General features: G+C 45.1%; 2 protein-coding genes across 6 annotated transcripts; both read left to right on the top strand.

The window, feature by feature from the left end:
* Positions 1-938: 938 nt before the first annotated feature.
* On the top strand, positions 939-11,464 carry LOC107394843 (epsin-2). Of its 4 annotated transcripts, none has more exons than XM_054745328.2 (11): positions 939-1,136; positions 1,699-1,829; positions 1,927-2,035; positions 2,775-2,930; positions 3,090-3,218; positions 3,478-3,598; positions 3,701-3,876; positions 4,045-5,737; positions 6,294-6,422; positions 6,801-6,962; positions 7,955-11,464. In XM_054745328.2, exons 3-11 carry the CDS (start codon positions 1,967-1,969, stop codon positions 8,407-8,409), a joined length of 3,090 nt encoding a protein of 1,029 aa, XP_054601303.2. In that variant the 5' UTR covers positions 939-1,136; positions 1,699-1,829; positions 1,927-1,966; the 3' UTR covers positions 8,410-11,464. The 4 variants fall into 4 exon arrangements, with proteins under 4 accessions (XP_054601303.2, XP_054601305.2, XP_070403660.1 ...); XM_054745329.2 differs by lacking the exon at positions 939-1,136 and adding an exon at positions 1,333-1,590; XM_054745330.2 differs by lacking the exon at positions 6,801-6,962 and having other exon boundaries at positions 942-1,136.
* Positions 11,465-12,123: 659 nt separating this feature from the next.
* On the top strand, positions 12,124-24,922 carry LOC107394841 (germ cell-specific gene 1-like protein). 2 transcript variants are annotated; one of them, XM_054745327.2, is made up of 8 exons: positions 12,124-16,562; positions 18,017-18,146; positions 18,293-19,271; positions 21,987-22,181; positions 22,333-22,392; positions 22,464-22,622; positions 22,796-22,907; positions 23,016-24,922. In XM_054745327.2, exons 3-8 carry the CDS (start codon positions 19,076-19,078, stop codon positions 23,536-23,538), a joined length of 1,245 nt encoding a protein of 414 aa, XP_054601302.1. In that variant the 5' UTR covers positions 12,124-16,562; positions 18,017-18,146; positions 18,293-19,075; the 3' UTR covers positions 23,539-24,922. The 2 variants fall into 2 exon arrangements, with proteins under 2 accessions (XP_054601302.1, XP_054601301.1); XM_054745326.2 differs by having other exon boundaries at positions 12,124-16,750.

Below are 24,922 nucleotides of genomic sequence, written 5' to 3'. Positions count from 1 at the left end.
GATTACGGTTTAGAGGAATTTTGACCTTTATTTTAAACATTTATTGTTCTTTTGTGGTATATATATATATATATATATATATATATATATATATATATATATATATATATATATATAATCCTGTAAATTATCAAGACTTCTTGTGTTAAAAAGTTTAAGTTTAATTTAACCAGGCATTAAATTCAGGACGTGTAGTCCATACATTTACATTTGACAACAAATTCAAAAAGGGCACAACTAGATGATGTTTAAACTGCAAATAACAATTAAAACTAATAGATTAATTTCTAGTTTTCACATTTGAGAGATTAAAAGTATCATAACTTGTACTCTACAAATACAATGTATGAAGTCCAATGTATCAAAATGTCCTCTCAATGGTATTTTCAGTGCCTTCAGTGTGTCCTTGGGCAAGACACTTAACCCACCTTGCCTGCTGGTGGTGGTCGGAGGCACCGGTGGCGCCTGTGCTCAGCAGCCTCGCCTCTGTCAGTGTGCCCCAGGGCAGCTGTGGCTACATCGTAGCTCATCGCCATCAGTCTGTGAATGTGTGTGTGAATGGATGAATGATGCAATGTAGTGTAAAGCGCTTTGTAGTCCTTACTCTGAGAGGTGATATACAAGTGCGGGTCATTTATCATTTTCAAACACAATGTCTTGTGTTTGCACATATAAATATGGCTAATGTTCTCATGATGTGTTGTGGGTATTATATGACATCTATGAATATAAACATCCTATCCCACCGCAAGTGCCACTCGCGCTGCCGCTGCCACAAATTGCGCTCAGTCCTGCTGTTCCCTGCTAAGGGACAATTGAAGGTTATTCTCATTATTTGTTCCGCAACTTTTATATGATAAGTTGGCTTGCCCAAAAGGGTAAGCACGAACAAACCACCAAATGTTGTGATTTACTCTCCATCTATTGAAACTATAGTATCTGAAATACTTTATAGGTTTCAGGTCACATTTTCTATAATAACATATTGAGATATGCGGAAGAAACGACTATTTATGCGCGGAGCAACGATAAACAAAAGTCGTGAGGAGGCGTGGACGAGCAGGTGCTGAAAACAGCGGAAACGGAAACAGCTGCGTCGTGTCGTCTCCTCGAAGATTCCTGAACATCTCTCCGTGGTTAGAGCTTTGTTTTGGCTTTAAATATCCATCATTTTTATTTGTTTGACGTGTATATCTCGTTATCAACTACTGTCAGAGGCAGTTTTATTTAAATATTACTGCCTTTTCTAGTCATTATTCCAGGTGATGTTTAAGCTAATTCTCGCTAGCTTGACAGCTGCAGTTTCCCCGTTAGCCAAATTGACGGCAGCTAACTGTCTTCAGTCGCTCTCCGAGGTCCTGAAATGCTTTCTAGTCCTTAAAGATGTAACCTGTAAACACAGCGAAGCTGTGTTATTTTAGGTCACACTTTGCATCTCGTTTACTAAAAGCTATTTCTTCGCTTGTGCTTTCTCACCTAGCTGCTAACTAGCTTGTAGCCTGGCCAAACATTTGACAAATAAAGGTGAGGATCAGTGTTTTTGCCGCAGAGAAAATGTCAAAAAGAGACGAAGCTGACGTCTACAGCAGGGTAGTTTAGCCTTAATGTCACGTATTTGTTATTGACCGTTGTTGCTTATTAATTCAGGAGCTGTTTCAGCATCTTTTTGTGTTGATTGGTTGATTTTTGCTGCTGCAGGATCTGGTTTCTGACACAAACTGATGCAGGCAGGAGGGAGAGAAAACAGGATGAAAGATCAGTGACCCAGACAATTTTGTTCACGAGCAAATCAAGTGACACTTCCACAGAGGAAGCAGATTTTATTCAAGGTATTTGCAAATATGTGGTAATGCATACTTATTTGTGGACCATTGTTGTTTAGTTTTTGGAGCTTGTTGCATTGTGGGTTGTTTTGTGTTGAATCAGATTGTGGTGGTGTCATCCCCCACCTTCATCCTTGGACAACATGACATCCTCCATGCTCCGAAGACAGCTGAAGAACCTGGTCCAGAACTACTCTGAGGCTGAGGTCAAGGTGAGAAAACATGTTTAGTTTCTCTAGTTTATTTAGTAAACAACTAAGAGTGTTTTTACCTAATTACATTTCAGATTGACCAAAACACACATCTGAAACCTTGTGCTGTAACCATAACAACCATATTAACGAACACCCTGTTGTTGGAGGTGCCAGTGCACCAGTTACAGAGAAAGCACCACAACAATGTCACAACACTAGTCTTCTAGCTTCATTTTTGGATGATTTAAGGAAATTAGCTCTTTGTGGTCTTTGATTTATTTATTTAAGATGATTTCCTACAACTTGTATCATTCTCCTTTAATTTACCATCAAATTTAGGCCCAATTAACTGCTTGATAAAATGAACAACTTTGTAGCACTTTTTCAAATGAAAGCTGTGGGATTTTCATCTCTTTAAGCATAGTGTATAACATGAGACATTGATCTTTATGACAAATGTTGATCAATCAGATGTGGGTCTCCAGTTATCATTAATATGTATTTAGCTGCAGCAGCTTTGCTGTTGTTGTTTGTCATTCTGATTTTTAGTTATGGAAAGCTGTGAGTGAACTTTTTTTTATTTTAATCTGATTAAATGTGAAATTAATTGTTGTGGTAGAGCTGGTGGGTCATCATCTAGCACTGGCAATGTCACACTGCAGCCAGTCTCACTAGCTGCCACTGTTACATCATTTTATTTTATTTTCCTACTCCCACGCCTGTTAGACACAACATCTCTCACCTGCTTCCTTTGCAGGTTAGAGAGGCCACATCCAATGACCCTTGGGGTCCGTCCAGCTCTCAGATGGCTGACATTTCTGATCTTACCTACAACGCAATAGCCTGCAGTGAGATCATGACTATGCTGTGGAAACGGCTGAAGGATGACAAGAACTGGAGACACATCCACAAGGTGATGAAGAACATAACTCTTACAGAGAATGCCTTTATTAGCACAAAATGCCATATTCTGCCATGTCATAAAAACAAAGTTTTAGCAGCTTTTAGGAAAACTTGGGAGTTATCAATTTACTTGGTGTAGCTGTTTATTTTTAAGCTTTGATCCTCCTAGTCTCTGACGCTGCTGGAGTACCTGCTGAAGACCGGCGATGATCGTGTGCTTCTGAAAATGAAAGAAAACATCTACATCGTTAAAGCCCTAACAGAGTATCGCTTCGTAGAAAAGGATGGCAAAGACCAGGTGACACATCTCTGCTGTTAAAAATGAAATCTCTGAGTGGTATTAGAGCAAAGATCACTTTATAACCTCATAACAGCCAAAGTAAGTTATCAGTTACAAAATAGATTTATTGTAGGTGCAGTGTGTTTTGTTTACTTGTTTAAATAGTGGATATTTGGCGGTGTATGTGTCATTATTTTTAGAAAAAGTTCATTTTTACCTGGAAAAAGAGGTACGTTCATACTGCCATAAAGTCCCAACCTTGGTGTTTTTCTTCTAGGGTGTAAATGTAAGAGAGAAGGCCAAAGTTGTTCTTGTTCTTATGGAAGATGATGAGAAACTGAAGGCAGAAAGAGAGTTTGCTTTCAAGACGAGAGAAAAGACGTCCAAAGGCGCTGCAGGTGAGGCGTTGTTGACCTTAAGTGTCACCTTTAAATTACTGTTGCTGTTTAAAATATTTTTACGCATGAAGGATTAATTCCTTTCCCATCTCTGCTGACCAGCTTCATCCGCAGACAACGTTAAAGATCCTGGCTACAAACCGGTGTATGTTCCCGGAGCTACAGGGCTTCCATCCTTGGACAACATACCCTCTGTGGCTGACTTGACTGCGTCTTTTGCTGCCCGTAAGGAGGAGCGACTTCGACAGGAAGCTGAAAAGAAAGAAGTAGACAGAAGGGTGAGTATTTAGCAAGGAGACTGCACAGCACATGTGTGAGCATCAGTACTGCAGTAAGATTATCTTGTCAACCACTGCAGTCCAGTAATGTTGCGTATAACCGCAGCAACTTCTGAGCCACCATCGACACCCGAGTACGTTTACCAATTCTGTGATTTACTGTTGCAGGCCAAGCTGAGTGAAGACGAGCTAGCATGGGAGGATGCAGGCAAATCCAATGATGCAAAAAGTGACGCTTGGGGAGGCGAAAAAGAGGAGGAGAAAGAGGAAGTTAAGAAGGACCCATGGGGAGCCCCGAAAAAACCTAGTAGTGATCCTTGGGGGGCACCAGCAAAAACGGAGGAAGATCAAATAGAAACAGGAGAAACTGATGAGGATCCCTTTGCAGCACCAAAAGACAAACCTGATCCCTTTAGTTCTTCTAATGGCGATCCATTCAATGCTCCTAAAGATGATCCATTTGGGGCTCCCAAGGACGATCCGTTCAATGCTCCTAAAGATGATCCATTTAGTGCTCTGAAGGACGATCCATTTGGGGCTCCCAAGGACGATCCGTTCAATGCTCCTAAAGATGATCCATTTAGTGCTCTGAAGGACGATCCATTTGGGGCTCCCAAGGACGATCCGTTCAATGCTCCCAAGGACGATCCGTTCAATGCTCCCAAGGACGATCCGTTCAATGCTCCCAAGGACGATCCGTTCAATGCTCCCAAGGACGATCCGTTCAGTGCTCCCAAGGACGATCCGTTCAGTGCTCCCAAGGACGATCCGTTCAGTGCTCCCAAGGACGATCCGTTCAATACTCTTAAGGATGATCCATTCAATACTCCCAAGGATGATCCATTCAATGCTCCCAAGGATGATCCATTCAATGCTCCCAAGGATGATTCGTTCAATGCTCCCAATGACGATCCATTTAGCGCTCCGAAAGACGATCCATTCAATGCTCCCAAGGACGATCCGTTCAATGCTCCCAAGGACGATCCGTTCGGTGCTCCCAAGGACGATCCGTTCGGTGCTCCCAAGGATGATCCATTCAATGCTCCCAAGGATGATCCGTTCAATGCTCCCAAGGATGATCCGTTCAATGCTCCCAAGGACGATCCATTCAATGCTCCCAAGGACGATCCGTTCAATGCTCCCAAGGATGATCCGTTCAATGCTCCCAAGGACGATCCGTTCGGTGCTCCCAAAGACGATCCGTTCGGTGCTCCCAAGGACGATCCGTTCGGTGCTCCCAAGGAAGATCTGTTTAGTGCTCCTAAAAACGACCCTTTTATCACCCAAACTGACGATCCTTTCATTGCACCAGTATCAACAACGCCTAAAGAAGAACCCTTCCCAGAGCCATCATTATCTAAAGGTGGCTCTTTCACTTCTCCCACAACACCTCCTAACGATGCTTTTACATCACCAACCCAACCTGTTCAAAACGACCCCTTTGCTGCACCCCCAACACCACCGAAAGAAGATCCTTTTGCTACATCACCCAAGTCTACAAAAGATGACCCCTTTGCTGCACCTGTGTCTTCTCAAGAGGATTCCTTCTCGACAGCATCAAAACCCACAAAGGATGACCCGTTTGCTGTGCCTTCTTCGCCACCAAAGGAGGACCCTTTCACAGTCCAATCCAGTCCACCAGAAGATCCCTTCCATGCCCCTCCAGTGTCTTCGCCCCAAGACAAAGCAGATGAGTGGGGTGCCTCAACCACTTCTCAAACCACAGGGCCTGATGCTTGGGGGGATGCTCCAAAGGGTGGCGATCCCTGGGGCGATGGAACGAGTGCCTCTTCACGAGATGATAATTGTAACCCATTTGGAGATTCGTCCAAACCAGACAATGACCCATGGGGTGCTCCAGGTAAGAATTCAATCCCGTGGAGGCATCTCAGTAATGAACTCCACACAGAATGTCTCCTTTAGCTGCTGTTGCTTACTAATGTGTTAGCTCATAATTCATGCTGTCATATATTCTTTTATAACCCCAACAACAGTAGAACCATCCCTGCTACTTCTAGAGTAGTTCTATGTCCTTGGAGATGATCAGAAAACTGCAAACTTCTGCACCATAAGCCAAACGGTTCTCACCAACTGCCGTAAACCCAGAGCTGTGTCGTCCAGAGTCGGTCGAGTGCTTTTGGATGTCCACAGCAACTCTAGAGCAGGCGTAGTTTACCTCCATCTATAATTTACATCTTCTAATGTCCCTCTCAGAGCCTCGGCGTTCTCCTTAACCGTTCAGCATCCTGGCTGAACGGTTCAGATGAGAACCAAAGGAGTCAGAGCCCAGTCTGAATTTCAGTAATTACTAATAAATGTTTTATTTGTGTGTAAAAGTAAATATGTCAGGACATTTAAAGCTTTTCCTTCATTTTCATTAAGAAATGGAACATTTTTCTTTTATTTACCTGCTTCAGCGTCGGCTCCGGCCTCCACGGATGATGCTTGGGGGACGCCTGCCTCCCCCTTGGACTCGTCTGGCGACCCGTTTGGAGATGGATCTAAAAACAACGATCCGTGGGGGGCGCTGAGCAGCGCCAGCGCAGGTAAACTCTGTCTGGTTGTTTCTGATCCAACAGTCATCAAACATTCCCGATCCTTTAGTTTGATGTCCGCTAAATGCTTTGCTCCAAGCGAATATGTTCATTCTGATTGTTCTGCTAAAATGAACTGGTGCTGCTGCGTTAGCTGCGTGGGTGTAGAGCAGCGGGCTAGTGCTCGGCTGGATATGGCGGCTCTAACGCCGTGTGGCTTTGCTTGTGCCGTTTTCCTCCATCGCCTCCGTTTCATCCCTAATTTCACACGAATCAGCCGGCTAACAGTGCTAACCAATTAACCTTTCTCTCTCACTTTCTCTTCCTCCCTGACTCCTCCTCCGAAGAAAACCCCTTTTAGAGTAGCAACGGACCTTTATTTGATTGCAGGGAAGCGGACGGCGAAGGAGGAGGAAACGTGTAAAAAGACCGGTTTGTTTTTGGGCTCGGCGGGGGCGGCGCTGGTTGACCTGGACCATCTGTTCGCCCCTGACCCAAAACCTAAACGTCACTCCCACAGCAACACGCTCGCTGCTCAGACACCAGCCATCGGTAAGGACCAACAAGGAGCTCCGCAGACGCAGACTTTAAGGGGGATTGTGTCCGAATCGCTTCGTTGTGGCAGAAGGAAGCCTGATCCGAGCGGGACGGGGAAGCGTGTTTGTGTTGGGATGATTCAGGAACCAAACACCGAGACCCGGTTCAGAGCGAGGAGCTGAGACTGACTAACGACAAGCCCATTCCTCCGTGTGTGTGTGTGTGTGTGTGTGTGTGTGTGTGTGTGTGTGTGTGTGTGTGTGTGTGTGTGTGTGTGTGTGTGTGTGTGTGTGTGTGTGTGTGTGTGTGTGTGTGTGTGTGTGTGTGTGTGTGTGTGTGTGTGTGTGTGTGTGTGTGTGTGTGTGTGAACATTAGTGACACAATATAAAGTTACTCTACAGAAGCGAGTCTATATTAACCCACAGGAATGTTCTCGCCCTTCTCTCTGCTCTACTTGATGCACCTTCTCTTTACTGGAATCCCTCCCTCGCTCCCTCTCTTCCTCCCTCGCTCCCTTCCTACCTCCATCCATCCCTCCCTCCATACCTTCCTTGCTTGGTTCCTCCGTTCCTCCCTCGCTCCGTCCCTTGCTCCGTCCCTCCTTCCCTCCCTCCCTCACTCACTCCCTCCCTCACTCTGTCCCTCCCTCTCTCTCTCCGTTCTTCCCTTCCTTCATCCCTCCCTCGCTCTGTTCCTCCCTCCATCCCTTGCTCCGTCCCTCCCTCACTCCCTCCCTCACTCTGTCCCTCCCTCTCGCTCCATCCCTCCCTCCATCCCTTGTTCCGTCTCTCACTCCGTCCCTCCCTCCCTCGCACCGTTCCTCCCTCCATCCTTTGCTCTGTCCCTCCTTCCCTCCCTCACTCCCTCCCTCACTCTGTCCCTCCCTCTCTCTCTCCATTCCTCCCTCGCTCCGTTCCTCCCTACCTCCATCCCTCGCTCGGTTCCTCCTTACTGCCCTCCGTCCCCGTCATCCCTGCATCCTCTTATCACTTTGACTCTTTTCCCAGGCCCTCTCAAAGCCAAAGGGATGGCATCTGCTCCTTTGGACAGATCCGGGGCTTTTGCCGACCCTTTAGCCCAAAACCACGATCCCTTCAGTCCCAGCCTAACACCCGCTCACGGAGCCATTCCTCCCATTTTCGGAGCTGCGGAGACGGCACAGCTTAAGGAACCATTATGGGCGGTTGGAGCACCTCTCTCTGCCCCCTGTGTGTTCCGTGCAGCTCAGGTGGCTCCAGAAACTGGAAAGGTCCCACCTACCTTTGTCATAGGAAATCCGCAGAGAGAAATGGGAATGATGCCGCTGGGATATCCTGCTGAGGATCCTTTGGGAACAGCTGATGTGTCGAGTTCTTCTGACTCGGCAGGACTAAACCCGTTTATCGGCTACTCTCCTCACACCAAAGAGGAAGGCTTCCTGGATGAGTCGATCACCATCGGTGACAATCCGTTCCTCCTCTGATCTTCTGAAGTGTTTTTCTATTCCTCTGTGATGTTTATGCTTCTGGAACTTCAACGGAGCAGAGATTAGATCTGCATGCTGTTCTAAAATTATAAATGAAGGATCAGTTTTATTCGTGTAGCCTCTGGTTTCTGCTCATCACGTCTGCTGAGCCTGAGGAACACGTCTGCAAAGTTCTGTTCAGCATCCCATAATTACACGCGTGTAACCAGATCAGTAACGGCTTTGTTCTCGTCTCGTTGGGACCGATTACAGGAAGTTACGTCAGTTTTATCCCAAACCGTAAAACCGAGCCAAAGTGTTGTTCAAGAGGATTAACTCGGGTTAATTTTATCCCCCGTGGCGGCCTTCCTCTCGTCTTAGTAATCTCCACCAAAATCAAGCTAGCAGAGCTGGCACGGCAGCTAGCTAGCGTCACCGGCTCGCCTCTCGTGGGAGGGGTTTCTTACATGAGGACGATTCTAAATGGGCTTCCCAGGACCGGGGATCCTAGTCGGTAAAATAACGGCAGCCGGATTTCTTTACTTTCACTTCTCACCTGAGCAGGTTTCTCAGCTCAGACTCGTTTTGTGTCTGAAACAGAAGCCGAGGTGTTGCGTGTTCAAAGTTAACTCAACTTAATGTCGAGGAAACCAAACGACAACTTTATAAACACAGAAGAGACGACTCTTCAGGTAAAGACTCAGCCGCCCCCTTACAGCTTAAGAAGGGAGACTCGCTCGAGGACCGGTGGTCTGAAGGAGCAAGAGGCCATCTTTGGAGGAGATCCGAGGTCCTGTGGTCTGAACCCGACACAAACCTCCACACTCTGCTCCTTCTGCTTTGAAGTGACAAAGTTACTCCGATGACAAAGGAGGTGTTTAAAAGACAAATAAGTCCAGTTGCTGTTTTTTTGTGAAACTACTAAGAAAATCAGGCTTCAGTACATTTATTATTATTCAATATTCATATTATTGAGTTGAGTTATTTATACGACACCGATTCATAAGAGTCGTCTCGAGGCACTTCAGAGCAAACATTCAGTTCACGATGCCAGTTAGTTAGCAGGTGGCATCGAGTCACTGACTTGTGTCAGTGAGTCCCCACCCTGAGCAAGCATGTAGCGACAGTGGAAAGGAAAACTCCCCTTAAACAGGAAGAAACCTCCGACAGGACCTTTTCTTTTCCGTTTCTTCAAGCGGCCGATTCAGTAAAATGAATCCGTTTATGGAGACGCAGGTCTGCGTGAACCCAAACCCAACATCAGAGCCTCGTTTGGACCTACGACTACACACTGGACAGGAACCAGAGGCTGGTTAGTTTGTGTGAAACGATCCTAAAACATCAAATTAACAGAAACTCTTAGATTCATGTACTGGTCTGAGAAACGGACCATGTGAGTGTTTCCCTAAAGCTTCACCGTGTCGTGGTTCTTTGGTGGGAAAGACTTCCCCAACTTGTAGGTGCGTGTGTGTGTGTGTGTGTGCGTGTGTGTGTGCGTGTGCGTGTGTGTGTGTGCTGTATTGTGCTGATGTAAATAGTCAAAGTACTTACTGATAAATCTGGAAGTATTCTGTATTTCAGAGTGTTACAATCACAAATATCTATTTATTGATCTATTTATTGATTTAATTATAGCCTGATGAGTCCTGGAGGCCTCCAGTAAAGGTCAACCAGGCAGGTCGCTTCAGGAAACGGTTCAGGATGGTGTTCGGAGTCTCTGGGTCCTTCTGAGTTTATGTCGGCGTGAATAAAGCGGATCTTCTTCGTTCCCGCTCTGTGCATGCATCCTGACATCCCGTGTGTGTGTTTTTATCCGTTTGTGCGTGAAATTCCCTTCAGCGGAGTCTGGCCGGATGGATGAATCCAAGGATTTAGTTTCTTTAGACATCAGCAGGAGCTGGGAACCGGTTTTCCACCCTGAAAGGAGATTCTGGAAGTTTTCCATTTGGTGGGAAAAGCTAACAGAGGAATTGGATAGAATCTGCGTGGATTACTGTATGGAAGGTATCCAGACATCCCATAATACTTTTTAAAAAGTTCTTCTCATTCAGAAGAGTTTCTGTTCTGACAAACCCTCTCACAGGAAGTGAGTAAGAGCCGGGAAAGTCCACTTCCTGTCTGCTGTAGATCAGTCTGGTCAAGGTGAGAGAGGGAAGAAGCGTCAGAATGATGAGTGGTCCATCTGGCTAATATTTATTTATTTTTCTGACTTAATTTTGTATGAAATGAATTTATTTTGTCGTGTATTTAAATTTAAAGCGGTGTTGTAAACTGTGACGGTATCTGAGTATATTTGAGGAATAAAATAAAACGGGAAGTCACCTCATTGTGTCTCACTCTCTGTAAACGATTGTTTTATCTAGAAAAATTTGGAATCAGTTGTTCACGCCTTCATCACATCTAGGCTCGACTACTCAAATGCAGTTTTGCTGGGTGTCAATAAGTCAACCCTTGCCCGACTTCAACTCGTTCAAAACGCAGCTGCTAGATTCCTAACACGTACTGACGGCGCCAGCATATAACACCAGTTCTCAGATCCCTTCACTGGTTGCCCATCACTTTCAGGGTCCAATATAAAATCCTACTTTTTGTTTTCAAATCCCGCCATGGTCTTGCCCCCGTGTACTTATCTGACCTTTCAATTTATACTCCCGGTCGCACACTCCGGTCCTCCAGCCTGTTGCTCCTCGAGGTCCCGAAAGCGTGTTACAAATCATGCGGACAAAGAGCTTTCTCTGTCGCCGGTCCTAAACTGTGGAACGAACTTCCAGTCACAGTTGGACTGGCATCCACCGTGGCAGATTTTAAGTCTAGACTAAAGACACACTATTTTACCCTTGCTTTTAACAGTTAGCTGTTAGTTTGGCTTTTACTACTCTTTATTTTATCGTCCATCGTAAGGTTTTGTTGGTACTTTTTTATTGGCTTGTCTTTTTTTATTGTTGGCTGTATTTTATTGTACTGTTTTATATTTTTTATCTCTATTATTGTGCGACTGTTCAGCGCTTTGGTCAGCCGTATGGCTGTTTTTAAAGTGCTATATAAATAAAGGTGGTATGGTATGGTTTAAAAAGTCATTCTGTTTCATGTGTTGCTGGTTTTGTTTTGTTCCCAAGATAAACTTTTATTTTCACCCAGAGGAGGTTGCTGCGTTCTGCCACCACAAGAGGGCCATAAACACTCACGGGCGTGCAGCTGGAGAGGGAAAAGCTTCGACCGTCTGGTGGCAAATCTGTTCTGATATGTGAAGGATGATAAATCTGCGTTTATAGGATCCTACCACCTTAAAACGGGCATCAAGACTAGCTTAGAAATGCCAGTCCTCCTTAAAAGGTCGTTTCATGTTTGTGTGTAAAAAGTTTTTCTATCTAGCCCGTGGTAGAAAACTTCATGAAGGACCTCGAATTAGACATGTCATTTGAGATTGATGAGCTAACGGCTAGTCTTGAGTGTCACAAAGACCAAAATGGAAAATTGCTGCGTTCTAAACGGCTCCGGTCTTTTAAATTTAAAGCATATGTCAGGGATTTTGTCAACAACCCAGTGCCTGCAGCCAGAGAAAAGTAAACAAATAAACCAGACAAGACTCCAAATAGCAACGAGGGGGCAGGAGCACGAGGCAGCTGCCCCGAGCTCCTGTTCTCAGAGTTTATTTATACATGAGATAAGAAAGGAACAGAAGTGTGTGTGTGTGTGTGTGTGTGTGTGTGTGTGTGTGTGTGTGTGTGTGTGTGTGTGTGTGTGTGTGTGTGTGTGTGTGTGTGTGTGTGTGTGTGTGTGTGTGTGTGTGTGTGTGTGTGTGTGTGTGTGTGTGTGTGTGTGTGTGTGTGTGTGTGTGTGTGTGTGTGTGTGTGTGTGTGTGTGTGTGTGTGTGTGTGTGTGTGTGTGTGAATGGGCACAGGAATGTGTGGGTGTGTTTGAACAAAATGAGAATACCTTTAGTTGATTGGATCAATGATCAAGGAATAATAAACATAAAATTTCCATAACAGCATATTAGGAAATGTTTTAGGGGTCGAGTCCTGAAGGAGTTACTTCACTTCTTTTGCCAAAGTTATCTTGTTACGCAAGCTCAAAAGATAGGGGGTGGGGGGGCATGAACTTTTGTGAAAATGTGGAGACTTAAGCTTTTTTCAGACAGAAGCAACACTTGTTGGTCTTTTCTCTAGGACAGAAATAATGAACAAAAAAGCCATTTCTCCAAACCTAGGCTGCTTATTGGGCTATCTTCTACAGGTAAGAAAGCCCTTTAAAAAGGATGTAACGTCTCTTTAAGACGGGCACGTTGAAGTAAACTCAAAAAAAAAAAAGTAATATTTATAGTAAAACATAATTTTTAATGCTAAATTTATAAACACCTCAAAAGGATTTTACCGTAAAATGACACAAACCTTAAGCTGAGTCCATTCACTCTTCATTTCCTGAATGTGGAGGCAGTTTGCATTAATTACAAGGCTGACCGCTGAGCCGGATGTGAGTCGATCCATTCATGGAGAGAGGAGCTTAGTGTCTAAAAACAGGAAGAGGAGATGTAACAGTTTGTCAGCGCGAGTCCCATTAGGACATCACAATCCAGTCAAATCTAGCCCAAACGCAGATTCCACCCTTCACAGTTCTGAAGGATGTCGTCATGCAAGATAGCCGTAAATCAGACCTAAACGTGAGAGCCACGGTTGCTTGTTTTCAAAGTTTTGCCATGTTTTAGTTGTCTGGACACAATAATAAATGATGAATGATAAATTTCAGTGTGACGTAGATCTGTGTGGCTTTTTATGATCCGAGTGATTTTTCTTCTGTCAGCAGCTAATGCAGGAGAAGACTTTCAGCCTGGAAGTTCAACTCCAAAGAACAACAGCTCCAGTCTATCACAGTTTTATGAATCACTATTAAACTATGAAGTTTATAACATAAATTTAGCTTCAGACGGGCTTTTCTGCTGCATTGCTGAATAAATCCTGCTAGATTTGACCCTGAGATAAACAGGAGGCTCTGCATGATGCTGCTGCTGCTGAAGCTGCCGACTTGTAAATAATCACAGAGATTAATCATTTGATTAAAAACTAACAGTAAAGGTTTGAATGACTTTGCTTGACTCTTCGTGAGACTATAATGGAGATCTGATCAGTTTTAAAGCAGCAACACACTTGTTCTCAGATTAGCCGTTAGCTCATCCTAGCCCTGAAGTATTTAAAGGTCAGCTTTACTCATTTTCAACACATCTTCACTTGTCTCTATTAGAAACTAATCTTTTGTAAATTAGGGAAAAAGTTCAGGTGAGGATGTGGAATTCAGTTGGACGAGAACGTAGCTTCAGACGACAGGATTTGGAGTCTTATTTCCTGATATTTAGACATCTCTCCACTGATTGGCTTACAGCAACGAGACTCTACCACTGACTCTGCTCTGCCTCATTGATGTTTTACCTCCACAAATAACACAAGCCTGGAGGAGTTTTGCTGTGTGGTGGAGTTGCTAATGCTAACGGTTAGCTTCTACTAGCAGAGACGTTCTCTGCTGTTTCCTGGACGCTAAACCAACAACAGCCTTCCCCGTCATGAGCCAAGATGGGTGAGTCCTTGAATGTTCAGTGACAGTGTGACATAGATCTGTCAGGATTTTCTAATCCTAGAGTTTCACATCAGAAGCTAAAGTAGGAGATAGGTGTAGGAGACTATCTTCATGTTCAGCCTGCATAATACACTCAGAGTGACTGTCCTGCTGGAAAAACCAGCATCGACCAGCTGGTTGCCAGCATATGTTGTCCTTTGGTGCTTGTATGCTGGTCCAGCAGCTGAACCAGCACCAAAACACAACATTGGTTGTTTTTTCTAGCTGGGGGGTTATTTTCTAAAATAATAAATGAATAGTTTCTCAGTGATCCGGCTATTAAACCAAAAAGTTCCCTAGCGCAGCCGAGTCTGCAGCTCACCGCTCCCCACGGGGTTGGGTCAAGCGAGGAGGACAATTTTCACCACACCAGTGTGTGCGCCAACTCTGGGACTTTAATCTTAATCTTTTTGATTTAACAGACGTTGTTAGAGTAGGTATCTGGAGTTGTTGACAACATTATTGTCAACCATGGCTTCCTTTTGTCCACACTCTCTAGCATGGGCATCACGGAGAAAGCACACGCCTGGTTTGAATCGTACCTCACAGGACGATCATTCAGTGTATCTTGGCTTGGACAATCCTCTACCGTGCACCATCTTGCCACAGGAAGTCCCCCAGGGCTCTGTACTAGGACCTCTTCTCTTTGCCATATACACCACCTCACTGGGTGAGATCATTCGATCACATGGCTTCTCCTACCACTGCTATGCAGACGACACCCAGCTCTATCTGTCATTTCCACCGGACGACCACACTGTCTCTGCACGAATATCAAACTGTCTCTCTGACATGTCAAAATGGATGAAATCCCACCATCTCCAACTCAACCTCTCTAAAACTGAACTGCTTGTCATCCCAGCAAAACCATCCATACAGCACAATATCTCAATCCAGAATGACTTCCTATCTCTGCCTCCTTCAAAGGCAGTTCGAAATCTGGGAGTTGTGATTGATGAACACCTGACCTTTAAAGATCATGTTGCCTCTGTTGCTCGTTCATGCCGCTTTGCGCTGTATAACATACGAAAGATCAGACCATACCTAACACAACATGCCACCCAGCTCCTGGTGCAATCTCCTGTCATCTCCCGCCTCGATTACTGCAATGCCCTTCTAACTGGTCTTGGGTTAGGGTACTGTGAGACCTCTTCAAATGGTCCAGAACGCAGCAGCGCGTTTGGTCTTCAATCAGCCAAAAAGAGCACATGTCATCCCTCTGTTCATTGAGCTCCACTGGCTACCGCTAGCAGCACGCATCAAATTCAAATTGCTAACACTAGCATACAAAGTCCGAGATGGTACGGCTCCCATCTACCTGAATCCTCTTGCAAAGGCTTACGTCTCGGCCCGGCCGCTCCGGTCATCACAGGATTGTCGGCTAGCAGTGCCTACACCACGCTCGGGACAATCCAGACTCTTCTCATGCATCGTTCCACAAATGTGGAATGACCTTCCAAGCACTACCAGAACAGGAGCTTCCTTTTCAATTTTCGAGAAACTCCTGAAGACCCTGCTCTTCAGAGAGCATCTTCTAAACTAGCACCTTCCCTGCACCCGTCCCCCCTCTCTACTGTCCACTCCTTGTTCCCTCCTCTCCATGACTGATGTCAAGTTGTTGTTGTTATTGTTGTTGTTGTTGTTGTTAGCCTCAAGGGCAACATGCCGATTATCACTTGTAAGTCGCTTTGGACAAAAGCGTCTGCTAAATACATAAACATAAACACCAAAAACTCTTTTAAAGTGGTTGAAGGATTCCTGAAATGGGCATTGCCATGAGGACTCGTTTTGAGGGTCCTTTACTACAACTGTGCTGCATGTCTTCATCATTTCTCTGCTTACACACCTGGTTTAGTGGTTAAGTCGCCTCTTACTTGTCTTCATGTTCTGCAGAAGCCTGTCAGGCACCTGTGGATTCACACCAGGTGTTCTGGAGCATAAAAACCCAACTAAGTGACCCCAAAGGGAACATAAATTACATCTAAACTAGAAGATTGGCATTGATTTAGCCAATTCCTGTCCAATAACATTCTCAGTACCTATCAGGTGTGCTGGTATTTCAGACAGAATCGTGTATTAACGCTTGTTTTGTTATTTTATTGAAGGTATTTGTTCCAGTTCAGTAAAAGAACAGAGCCGAAACAATCGTATCGCTGACAAACGTCTGGCTACAGCTGCACAGCTGCTGGGCTGTCTTTGTAAGGGTCAAAGTTCACGAAACAGCGCGCACCAGCAGATTACAGCGCTATCAGACTCATCTAGCTTCAAGCTGCTCTAAAGTGTGAAATTCATCATTTCAGGGTTGGAAGCGAAGAGAGAAGGAGAGGTAGAGAGAAAGAAACGGCAGCGAGGATGGAGGGATGAAAACCACATGAAGGGGTGGGAAAGTAACAGATGGAGCTGGAAGGATTAGAGGGAATCTGGGTGGGATTCTGATGGAAACTCAACCAACTCCGAGGAAGTAGTGATGAGGGAAGATGAGAGGGAAAAGTGAAGGAATTCTGGGTGAATGGTCGGTGGAGTCGAAGCAGAAGCTAAGGGAACGACTCCGAGTCACGGCCTCGGTAAGTTCTTCTTTATTTACGTCTTTATTTGCTGGTTTGCAGAGAAAGTGCTATGTGATGGAAAGTCGAGCGCTCCCAGCTGCAGCAGGATTTTCTAATCCCGCCCATGAGGGACGAGATTTCAGCTCATCACGATGAGATGGATATCTCACACAGATGGGTCAACCAGTCATTAACGTTTATTTACGGTTAGTGTTCTTCGTTTGGTGTAAATCAGAGCTACAAGCTAAACTCAGCTGGTTTCAGTCTGGATTTGTCCAGAACAGATCTTTTTTTCCTCAATCCATCCCATAAATGTCGCCATGATCACAAGTATCAGATCTTTCCAAAAGTCGTGGTTTAATAATGTAATTAATGTAATCAAGTGTCAACAAACTGATTTTATGTGATGATCGAAGCTCAGGACGTTTTAGCATCAGTGACTAAATGAATCAGTAGAAATGTTATTTAGCTGATGTATCCAAGGGCACCCCCAAGGGGTGGCCAGGGGTGGCCATGGCCACCCCTATAAAGTTGCTGCCCCCCAAAGAAAATCATATTAGTGTTCAGTCAAACCATACATTGATCTTGTTAATTCAAGACATAATTGTAAAACAAAATAAAAATATTACAATTAATGAGTAAACAAATAATCTGAATAAAAAAACATATATTTCTGCTGCTCACCATTTTAAACAAGTTTTTATCTCCATAGCTTTTTTTAACACAGCAACAAATGAATTTACCTGAAAACAATACATTTTTAATTTAAAGATAACATTTTAAATCACTGAAATGTTTGAGTTTGTAAATTTTAAGTTAAATGTTTTATGTGCTGTTACTTTAATCAAAACTAAGATAACAGAATAAAGGTGCAATGCAGCACATCGCCACTGGCTAAATTCTCCCAGAGTTACCACAAGGACCAATTTGGTGTGCCACCCCAAAAAATTCTTTGGCCCCATCTGGCCACCCCTATCAAAAATTTCTGGAGGCGCCCCTGGATGTATCTGGAGAAATAATGCGTAAGGTGAACGTTGATCCTTTTGTGTTCATTTCTAACTCAAACATTGATTTCTATTTTCATTTCTTTCATATTTGGTCAATGACAGCTACAAAAACCCGACTCATGAAACGACTCGTGAAATTCTCTGCCTTGCAGCATTACGTCGTTTCTGAGTCCCTTTGGACAAAAAACATATGAACATTCCTAAAAATGCTTCATTGCCCTTTTTGGGGAGGTTTCTGGTATTTAAACGTTCGGGAGGGAGGTCGTCTGTGCATACAGGTGTCAGTGACTCAGAATCAACATGGTGGAAAACCCTTTTGACGGGGAAACTCGGTTCATTCTAGCTCGTGTTTGTACATCACAATCCCCAAAGCAAGACGTCCGATCAGGCTGGACTCCTGAAGCTCGAGTTCTCGGATTTAAAACAGATGTCTTCTTGCTGCGTTTGCGTTGTGTTTGTGGACAGATGGAGGGACGGGTCAACAGCGTGATGGGCCAATGACCGCATCACAACAGCACTAAAGTCCTCGCTGACCTAACCAGAGGTTAGATGCTTCCAGCTCTGCGCTAATTAGTCAGAGCTTCATGGATCAAAGGTGAAATGACTTCAAGAACCAAAGAACAAATCTAGTTTCCTTTGGATTATGGCTTGAAGATTAGAGTAGAAGACCGACGGTCTTTAAAGACAAACCTTTTTGCGATTATATCCAGATGTTTACCTCTCTCTTTATTTTCCTGACAGGTGGCGATCGGAGGACCAGGCATTTATCTAGTCCACCTTAACTGAGACTTCGACAGATTTAGCAGATCTAGAGTCATGCGGGCCTGAGATCCTGGACTAGTCACTCGGCCCTCCCGGAGGGGTGAGGTTGAGCAGTGGGATGTGCTGCGAGCCTGGAAGTGATTGGCTGGAAACGGGACTCGGATCCGAGCGGGCGTCAGCGTTTGGGGGAAAAGACGTGGATGGGAGAGAAGTGAAGTGTACAAAATGGGCTAAATAGGATGTTGTAATCTGATGGAAGCGGAGCTGATTACCTGCATCGTTTATCCAGTAAATCCTAATTTTCTGTGACTGATGCTACGGCTGGAAGACTGCTGCTGAGACGGTAGCGCCCTTAGACGAAGACACAACAGCTGGAAATCCTCATGCAACCTTCAGCCTGCACATCTGTCCCAAGTTGATTAAACACCAACAGTTTATCTGTCTTTAGCCCGCTGTCCTCTGACCTTAAATGTTCTCCACCCTTCTCACATCTCCTCCACTACTCATCTTCCCCTGTGACCTTTGCCCTTCTGCTCCAACCACCAGAATCTTCTCGTCTTGCTTTATTTTTTAATCATGAAGCAGTCTTAGCTCCCCTCAGCGTCCCACCTGATTTGTGTTCATGCTGGTACGAAATCCCTTCTTTCGTCTGACTCTCGTCCCAACCGGTCAAGACCAAGAGTAAACTCTCAGCTGAAGTCAGGTGTGATCCCATCGCCTGAGTCATTACGCCTTTGGCTCCCGTCGAGTCGAGAAGCAACGATGCTGGAGAACATGTCCAGAAGGAACCGCACCCTGCTGTCCCTAGGCCTCACCTCCCTGGCCCTCACTATGTCTGTCTCGGCTTTCTGCACCTCCTACTGGTGTGAAGGGACGCACAAAGTGGTGAAGCCCATCTGCCTGTCGCCGGTCAAGATGAAGAACTGTGGGAAGAACAACAGCCAGCCGTATACCACAGGTGAGCTGGGAAAGCGCCGTGCTCACGCCACGGCTCCTCGTTTGGTTTTCTGCAGAGGAGACACACTTCCTGTGTTTTTCTCAAATGGTCTTTTGAGTCCTGGTTTTACGGTATGCCACCATAGTCTGGCCACGAACCATTTAAACCAGCCAGTCGTGGGGCGGGATTACCAGTTGTCTCCCCACACAATTGGACAGCGCCAGGACCAATCAGAGAAACAAACGTAACGTAGTCACCGCTACGGATGTCAGCCAGCCGCCATACACCATCGAAGAAGACGGATCAAAGGAAAGCCGAAGTCTAAGGGTGCTTCTCAGTGTCAAGGCGCCTTGCTTACGAGGACACTGTCCTTCCTTGGTCAAAGAAAACGGTTAAATGGAACAGACTTGCATCACGTGACCGCGGCTTCCACGGCGGTCACATAACGTCACGTGACACGAGAGATAACGTTATATTTTATACGTATTAGTTTCAATATGAATATATAACGAGCCTTTTACTTTTTAAATTGTGTTTATGTTTATTAAATAAAAAATATGAGTGAGTTACTACCCGCTAGCCACCAAAGCTGCAACTACTAAGCAACTAACCAACCATAGATAACTTCTTTGGATCTAAAAAAAACATTTTAAATGAGCTGACTTATTTTTAAACTTGAAATTAGCCCCCAAAGTAGCTGCCGGCTTCTGATCCGCCGTCTTTTTGAAAATACCGCGGTGTATTGTGGGTAATTTTTAACCAAGGCTAGGCTACAAGACACCTCTCGTGTGTTCTTGCTCAGCTAGCTACACGGCTAACAAACGGAGAACACATGCCTCGGTAGAACATGAACTTTGGAACACGTCTTGGCGGCTCCCAATGATGTATCTCCTAGGCAACCGGGGCGGGGCCAAGACATCAAGACGAGGTTCCTTGGCATTGAGAAACACCGTAAATGATGCCAAAGCTGTTTCAAATAATGGCCACTCCAGAGCCGACGCCATCTTTGTAGTTTTTTTTCTATCGCAGCACTGGCGTCGAACCGGTCCAACAGAAATGGAGCGCTGTGATTGGAAAGACACAAAGCTGCTCTGGCCAATGCTGATTATCTCACATTCTTTACTTTTTCACACGTTTCAGTGAATATTTAATCAGAAAAACTAACGTTGCTGCATCAGGTGAACCCGCATGAAGCTTGCCAGCTCTGCTGAGGATGATCTTTAGATTCCTGATGCAGGAATGATGCTTGTGATCCAATCAGCACGCTCCAAACGTTTTTCATGTAGGTGTTTGACCTCAATCACGGCTGCTTCACGTTGTAATTTAAACATTTTTCATAGGAGATTCACATAATCCCAGCTTTGCTGTAATCTCAGCGCTTTGTGTCTCCAGCTGAGACTTTTGACCTTCCGTCGGTTGTTCAGTATTAAGCCTGTTTGTTTGCATGTCAAAAAGCATCACAGATGACTTCAAGAAGAGTGTTTCAGAGCTGAATTGCGTTGCGTGCCGTGGTTCAGGCCACACACAGGTTGTCTCTCTGAGAGCAGGGGGGTTTGGACCCAAGTTGCAGAAACCCCAGAACGACTCGAGGCAGGAGCGGTTGTAAAAGTTAAATCCTTTTATTTAGGATGCAGCTAACTCAACAACGGTGCTTGATGCCAAGCCTGAGAACTAAACTTAGGGAGTCAAAAAACAAAAGCTCATTTAAGAGCACAAACCTACTGTTTAACGAAGAGGGAACAAAACAGCACTGACACAAGACAATGGACCGACTAAACACAGAGACGCAGACAGGGTTATATACACAGGGGCTGGGTGATTAGGAGACGAGAAGCAGGTGCGTGGGGAGAGAGAACTGAGGAGAGACTGGTGAAATCAATAAGCTAAACAGGAAGGGAAAACCAAGCAGAGGAGGGGATAAACCATAACCTGTGAGATTCTACATAAATAAACCTAAAAGACTAATGGCGCAGGAGAACCAAAGATAACTAACTAATGACCTGAAGAGTGAGGGAGACTAATTAACAAGTGGGGAAGGAAAACACACACACTAAAGGTGAACCTATAGAAAACTACAGAGAAGTGACTGAGAGAAACATGAGGGAAACCAGGAGGGAGCTCGGTACAAAAAGGGGCACAGGAGTCTTGGGGACACATGAGGGGAACCTGGAGGGAAACCAGGAGGGAGCTCGGGACAAAAAGGGGCACAGGAGTCTTGGGGACACATGAGGGGAACCTGGGGGGAAAACTGGAGGGAGGTGGGGACAAAAAAGGGGCACAGGAGTCTTGGGGACACATGAGGGGAATCATGAGGGAAAACTGGAAGGAGCTGGGGACAAAAAGGGGCACAGGAGTCTTGGGGATACATGAGGGGAATCATGAGGGAAAACTGGAGGGAGCTGGGGACAAAAAGGGGCACAGGAGTCCTGGGGACACATGAGGGGAATCATGAGGGAAAACTGGAAGGAGCTGGGGACAAAAAGGGGCACAGGAGTCTTGGGGATACATGAGGGGAATCATGAGGGAAAACTGGAGGGAGCTGGGGACAAAAAGGGGCACAGGAGTCCTGGGGACACATGAGGGGAATCATGAGGGAAAACTGGAGGGAGCTGGGGACAACAAGAGGCACAGAACATGACACAGGTTGATGCAATCCTGCAGTTTGTTTTTTAAACAGACACCCCTCCATTTTAAAATCCATCTTTGTTTGCTTTAATCTCATATTTTCTTGTCCAGAGGCTCCAACTCCGGACCCTAGAAACCCGGTGCCCAACGCCACGCTGTCCCCACAGCAGAAGGAGGAACTAGCTCTGATTAGGAAGAAACAGTTGGCCAACGCCGTGCACTATCTGTGGGAGACGGGCGAGGACAAGTACATGCTGAGATACTTCCACACCGGCTTCTGGCTCTCCTGTGAAAAACACAACGAAGGTGGGGGACCTCCGTGCTCGTCCGTCCACATAGATATGAGGAAGATAAACTAAAATATCCTGATGGGTTTTCGTCTCATTTAGGTTTATTTTGAAAGAGAAGAAGATTATAGCATCAAATCACGTTTTTGGGTGAATGCTTGTTTTCCCAGGTGATGATCAGGAAGAAAAGTGCCGCAGCTTTATTGAACTGACCCCCGAACAAACACAAGGTCAGTCTATTAGACCAATTCTTTATAGAAAAGAAACATTTTTTCATGCATTCATTTATTTCCCCCTCCAGGTGTGCTGTGGCTGTCCGTCATCAGTGAGTTCATGTACATCGGCCTGCTGGCGATGGGCTTCCTGCTGATGTGTGTGGAAGCCATGTGCCTGTGTGCAAAGAAGGAGATGAGTTCCCTGAAGATCAACGCCTTCGCTGCCATGTGCACCGTTCTCTCAGGTCAGAAAACAGATTTTATTTTCATTTAGTGCATTTAAAGGATTTGTGCACAGCTCTAAACCAAAAGGGGCTTTGTGTTCAGTAACGTTTACATTAGTCACATCTTTAAATGTCAATCTCTGTGTTTGGAGGTGCTAAAAAAACATTTAAAGGACATTTCTCTCCTTGGTCAGGCCTGATGGGGATGGTCGCTCATATGATGTACACCACGGTGTTCCAGATGACTGTGAGCATCGGACCAAAGGACTGGAGGCCACAGTCCTGGGACTATGGATGGTCGTTTGCGTACGTTTCTGTTAATCCAAAGATTTTCTGCTCTTTGGACCATTTTCTAATCCCATTTCCTGGGAAGGTATGCTCAGATGTGTCTTCTTTAACCTTTCTGCCTTCTAGTTTAGCGTGGCTTTCCTTCAGCTGCTGCATGGCCGCCGCTGTGGCGACACTCAACTCGTACACAAAGACCCTCATCGAGATGAAGCACAGGGCCAGGCTGAGGCTGGAGGAGGCCCGCACCGCTACCATCGCCCCCTCCTATGAGGAGGTGGTTGGAGGCGGAGGCGGAGGGCTCTACTCTGTCAGCCAGTTGATCCAGATCGGCCAGCAGGGGGCGCTCATGGATCCGCTTTGGCCCCGGGGAGTGGGACCAGCTGTTGGACCAGGGGCTTGCAGCTCTGGGGGGGCATTGTCAGTTGGAGGAGGAGGATCTGGAGTCAGCAGCTCTGGGATGGGAATCGGAGGAGCAGCTGGAACAATGGGAGCAACTGGAGGAGCTGGAATGGGAGCAGGAAGGATGGTGGACTCTCATGGCGTGGTGGTGGTGGAGGGATGCGGGACAGAAGGGTGTGAAGACTGCGAACGAGAGATGGATGAGATAGATTACAGTATGCAGGAGGAGAGAGAGGACTCACTCTGCTAACGGCTCTTAAACAATAGAAACACCACAAATTTCTATTTTTGTGCTCGAGGATGCCGATGCTAGCTGTCGTTTGCATTTACAATGACCCGGACACACAAACATGACCTCATGATCCCGGGATGTGGTGGCATGCATGTTTCTGGATTGTTTGGAGGATTAAAAAAACTCTTTTATTTAAGGGATGAGCTATAATATCTGCATGTACTAAGGACACTAAAAGCTGCACACAAACATTTTTGCATTACCAGTTATTGGCTTCAGTTAAATCCAGCCTTACTTTGACTTCTGCAGGGATGAAGTGTGCTGTAACCCCACAAGGAAACCATTAATGATCTAACTTGGGTCCGTGGGAAGAAATTGTGACATCATATGGTACCAGCTAACGTTCTAGGGTACCTCTGAGCCAATAGCGATGGCAGATTTAAATTCAAATGCAGTGCAGAGTTTTTACCTGACAATGACACAACACTGACAGTTTTAGGCAGAAAATTAAAATTTTAACTAAAATGCACTAAAGTACAAAACTATTGACTACACGTGTCTGCAGCACGATTAGACACGCATTTATATAGTTTATCAGGAAAAAAGTTGATTTGGTGGAGACTTGCTCATTAATATCAAGTTTAGACCATTGTTTTCTGACTGTAGCACCCCCTAGTGGTTGGGAGGATGAGTTCCAGTCTGCCACAACTTTACAGTTTTGTTTCTGTTTTAGTACGTTTGCAGATGTAAGTCTGGCGGTGTGTATGCTGCTCTGTTTTTGATGTAGCAACGAGGTTTCACGTGTCGACCGACGGGTTTATCAGCGCCACTTAAACCTGATAAGAGGGTTTATCGGCACAGCTGTCGCACGGATGTCTGAAGACAGCGGCTGAGACTCATTTCTGTTGCTTTAAATGTGAATTTCTTCATTTTCATGTGTGTGTTTGAGTGGGTAAACGCTGATTTTGTTGTTAGTCGTGACGTTATTAGAAAAGCTGGGCATCTTCTGGGTAAGGAAAATGATAGAAAAAAATTTAATTGCAAAAAAACTACAATTTGTTTTCGTCACAATGTGTTTATCAAATAATTGAATGTGTAATATAAATTTAAACACTCACTCTTAGATATTATTATTATTGATCTCTTATCAGGAAGTTTGTATTTGTCATTCATTTGAAACTCTTTTACTCATCGTGTGACTTTCTTCGTATCAGAGCTCTTTCCTCTCGAATCAAACTTTAATTTGATGAAATATTTGACATTCTTGACCTGACGAGTGTTAAGTACCTCCCGATCCGACTGATCTGTCGTTTGTTTCAGCGTCAGTGAAACAGTAGCTAACCCTAAGTAACCCTAACCCTACTTCTAGGAATCATAAAAACATTAAACAGACTGAAAGAGA

Source organism: Nothobranchius furzeri, chromosome 19 (genome assembly GCF_043380555.1).
Source record: "Nothobranchius furzeri strain GRZ-AD chromosome 19, NfurGRZ-RIMD1, whole genome shotgun sequence".
NCBI classification, from domain to species: Eukaryota; Metazoa; Chordata; class Actinopteri; order Cyprinodontiformes; family Nothobranchiidae; genus Nothobranchius; species Nothobranchius furzeri.
The sequence above is the reverse complement of the archived record's forward strand: the minus strand, read 5'-3'. Positions and strand labels throughout refer to the sequence as shown.

Bases quoted from the DNA above. Each gene is read 5' to 3' on its own strand.
- LOC107394843 (XM_054745328.2), top strand. From the start codon at position 1,967: ATGACATCCTCCATGCTCCGAAGACAGCTGAAGAACCTGGTCCAGAAC. The intron at 2,036-2,774 runs GTGAGAAAACAT...CTTCCTTTGCAG, and splicing joins ACTCTGAGGCTGAGGTCAAG to GTTAGAGAGGCCACATCCAA. The intron at 6,423-6,800 runs GTAAACTCTGTC...ATTTGATTGCAG, and splicing joins GCTGAGCAGCGCCAGCGCAG to GGAAGCGGACGGCGAAGGAG.
- LOC107394841 (XM_054745327.2), top strand. From the start codon at position 19,076: ATGCTGGAGAACATGTCCAGAAGGAACCGCACCCTGCTGTCCCTAGGC. The intron at 22,393-22,463 runs GTCAGTCTATTA...TTCCCCCTCCAG, and splicing joins GACCCCCGAACAAACACAAG to GTGTGCTGTGGCTGTCCGTC. The intron at 22,623-22,795 runs GTCAGAAAACAG...CTCCTTGGTCAG, and splicing joins CATGTGCACCGTTCTCTCAG to GCCTGATGGGGATGGTCGCT.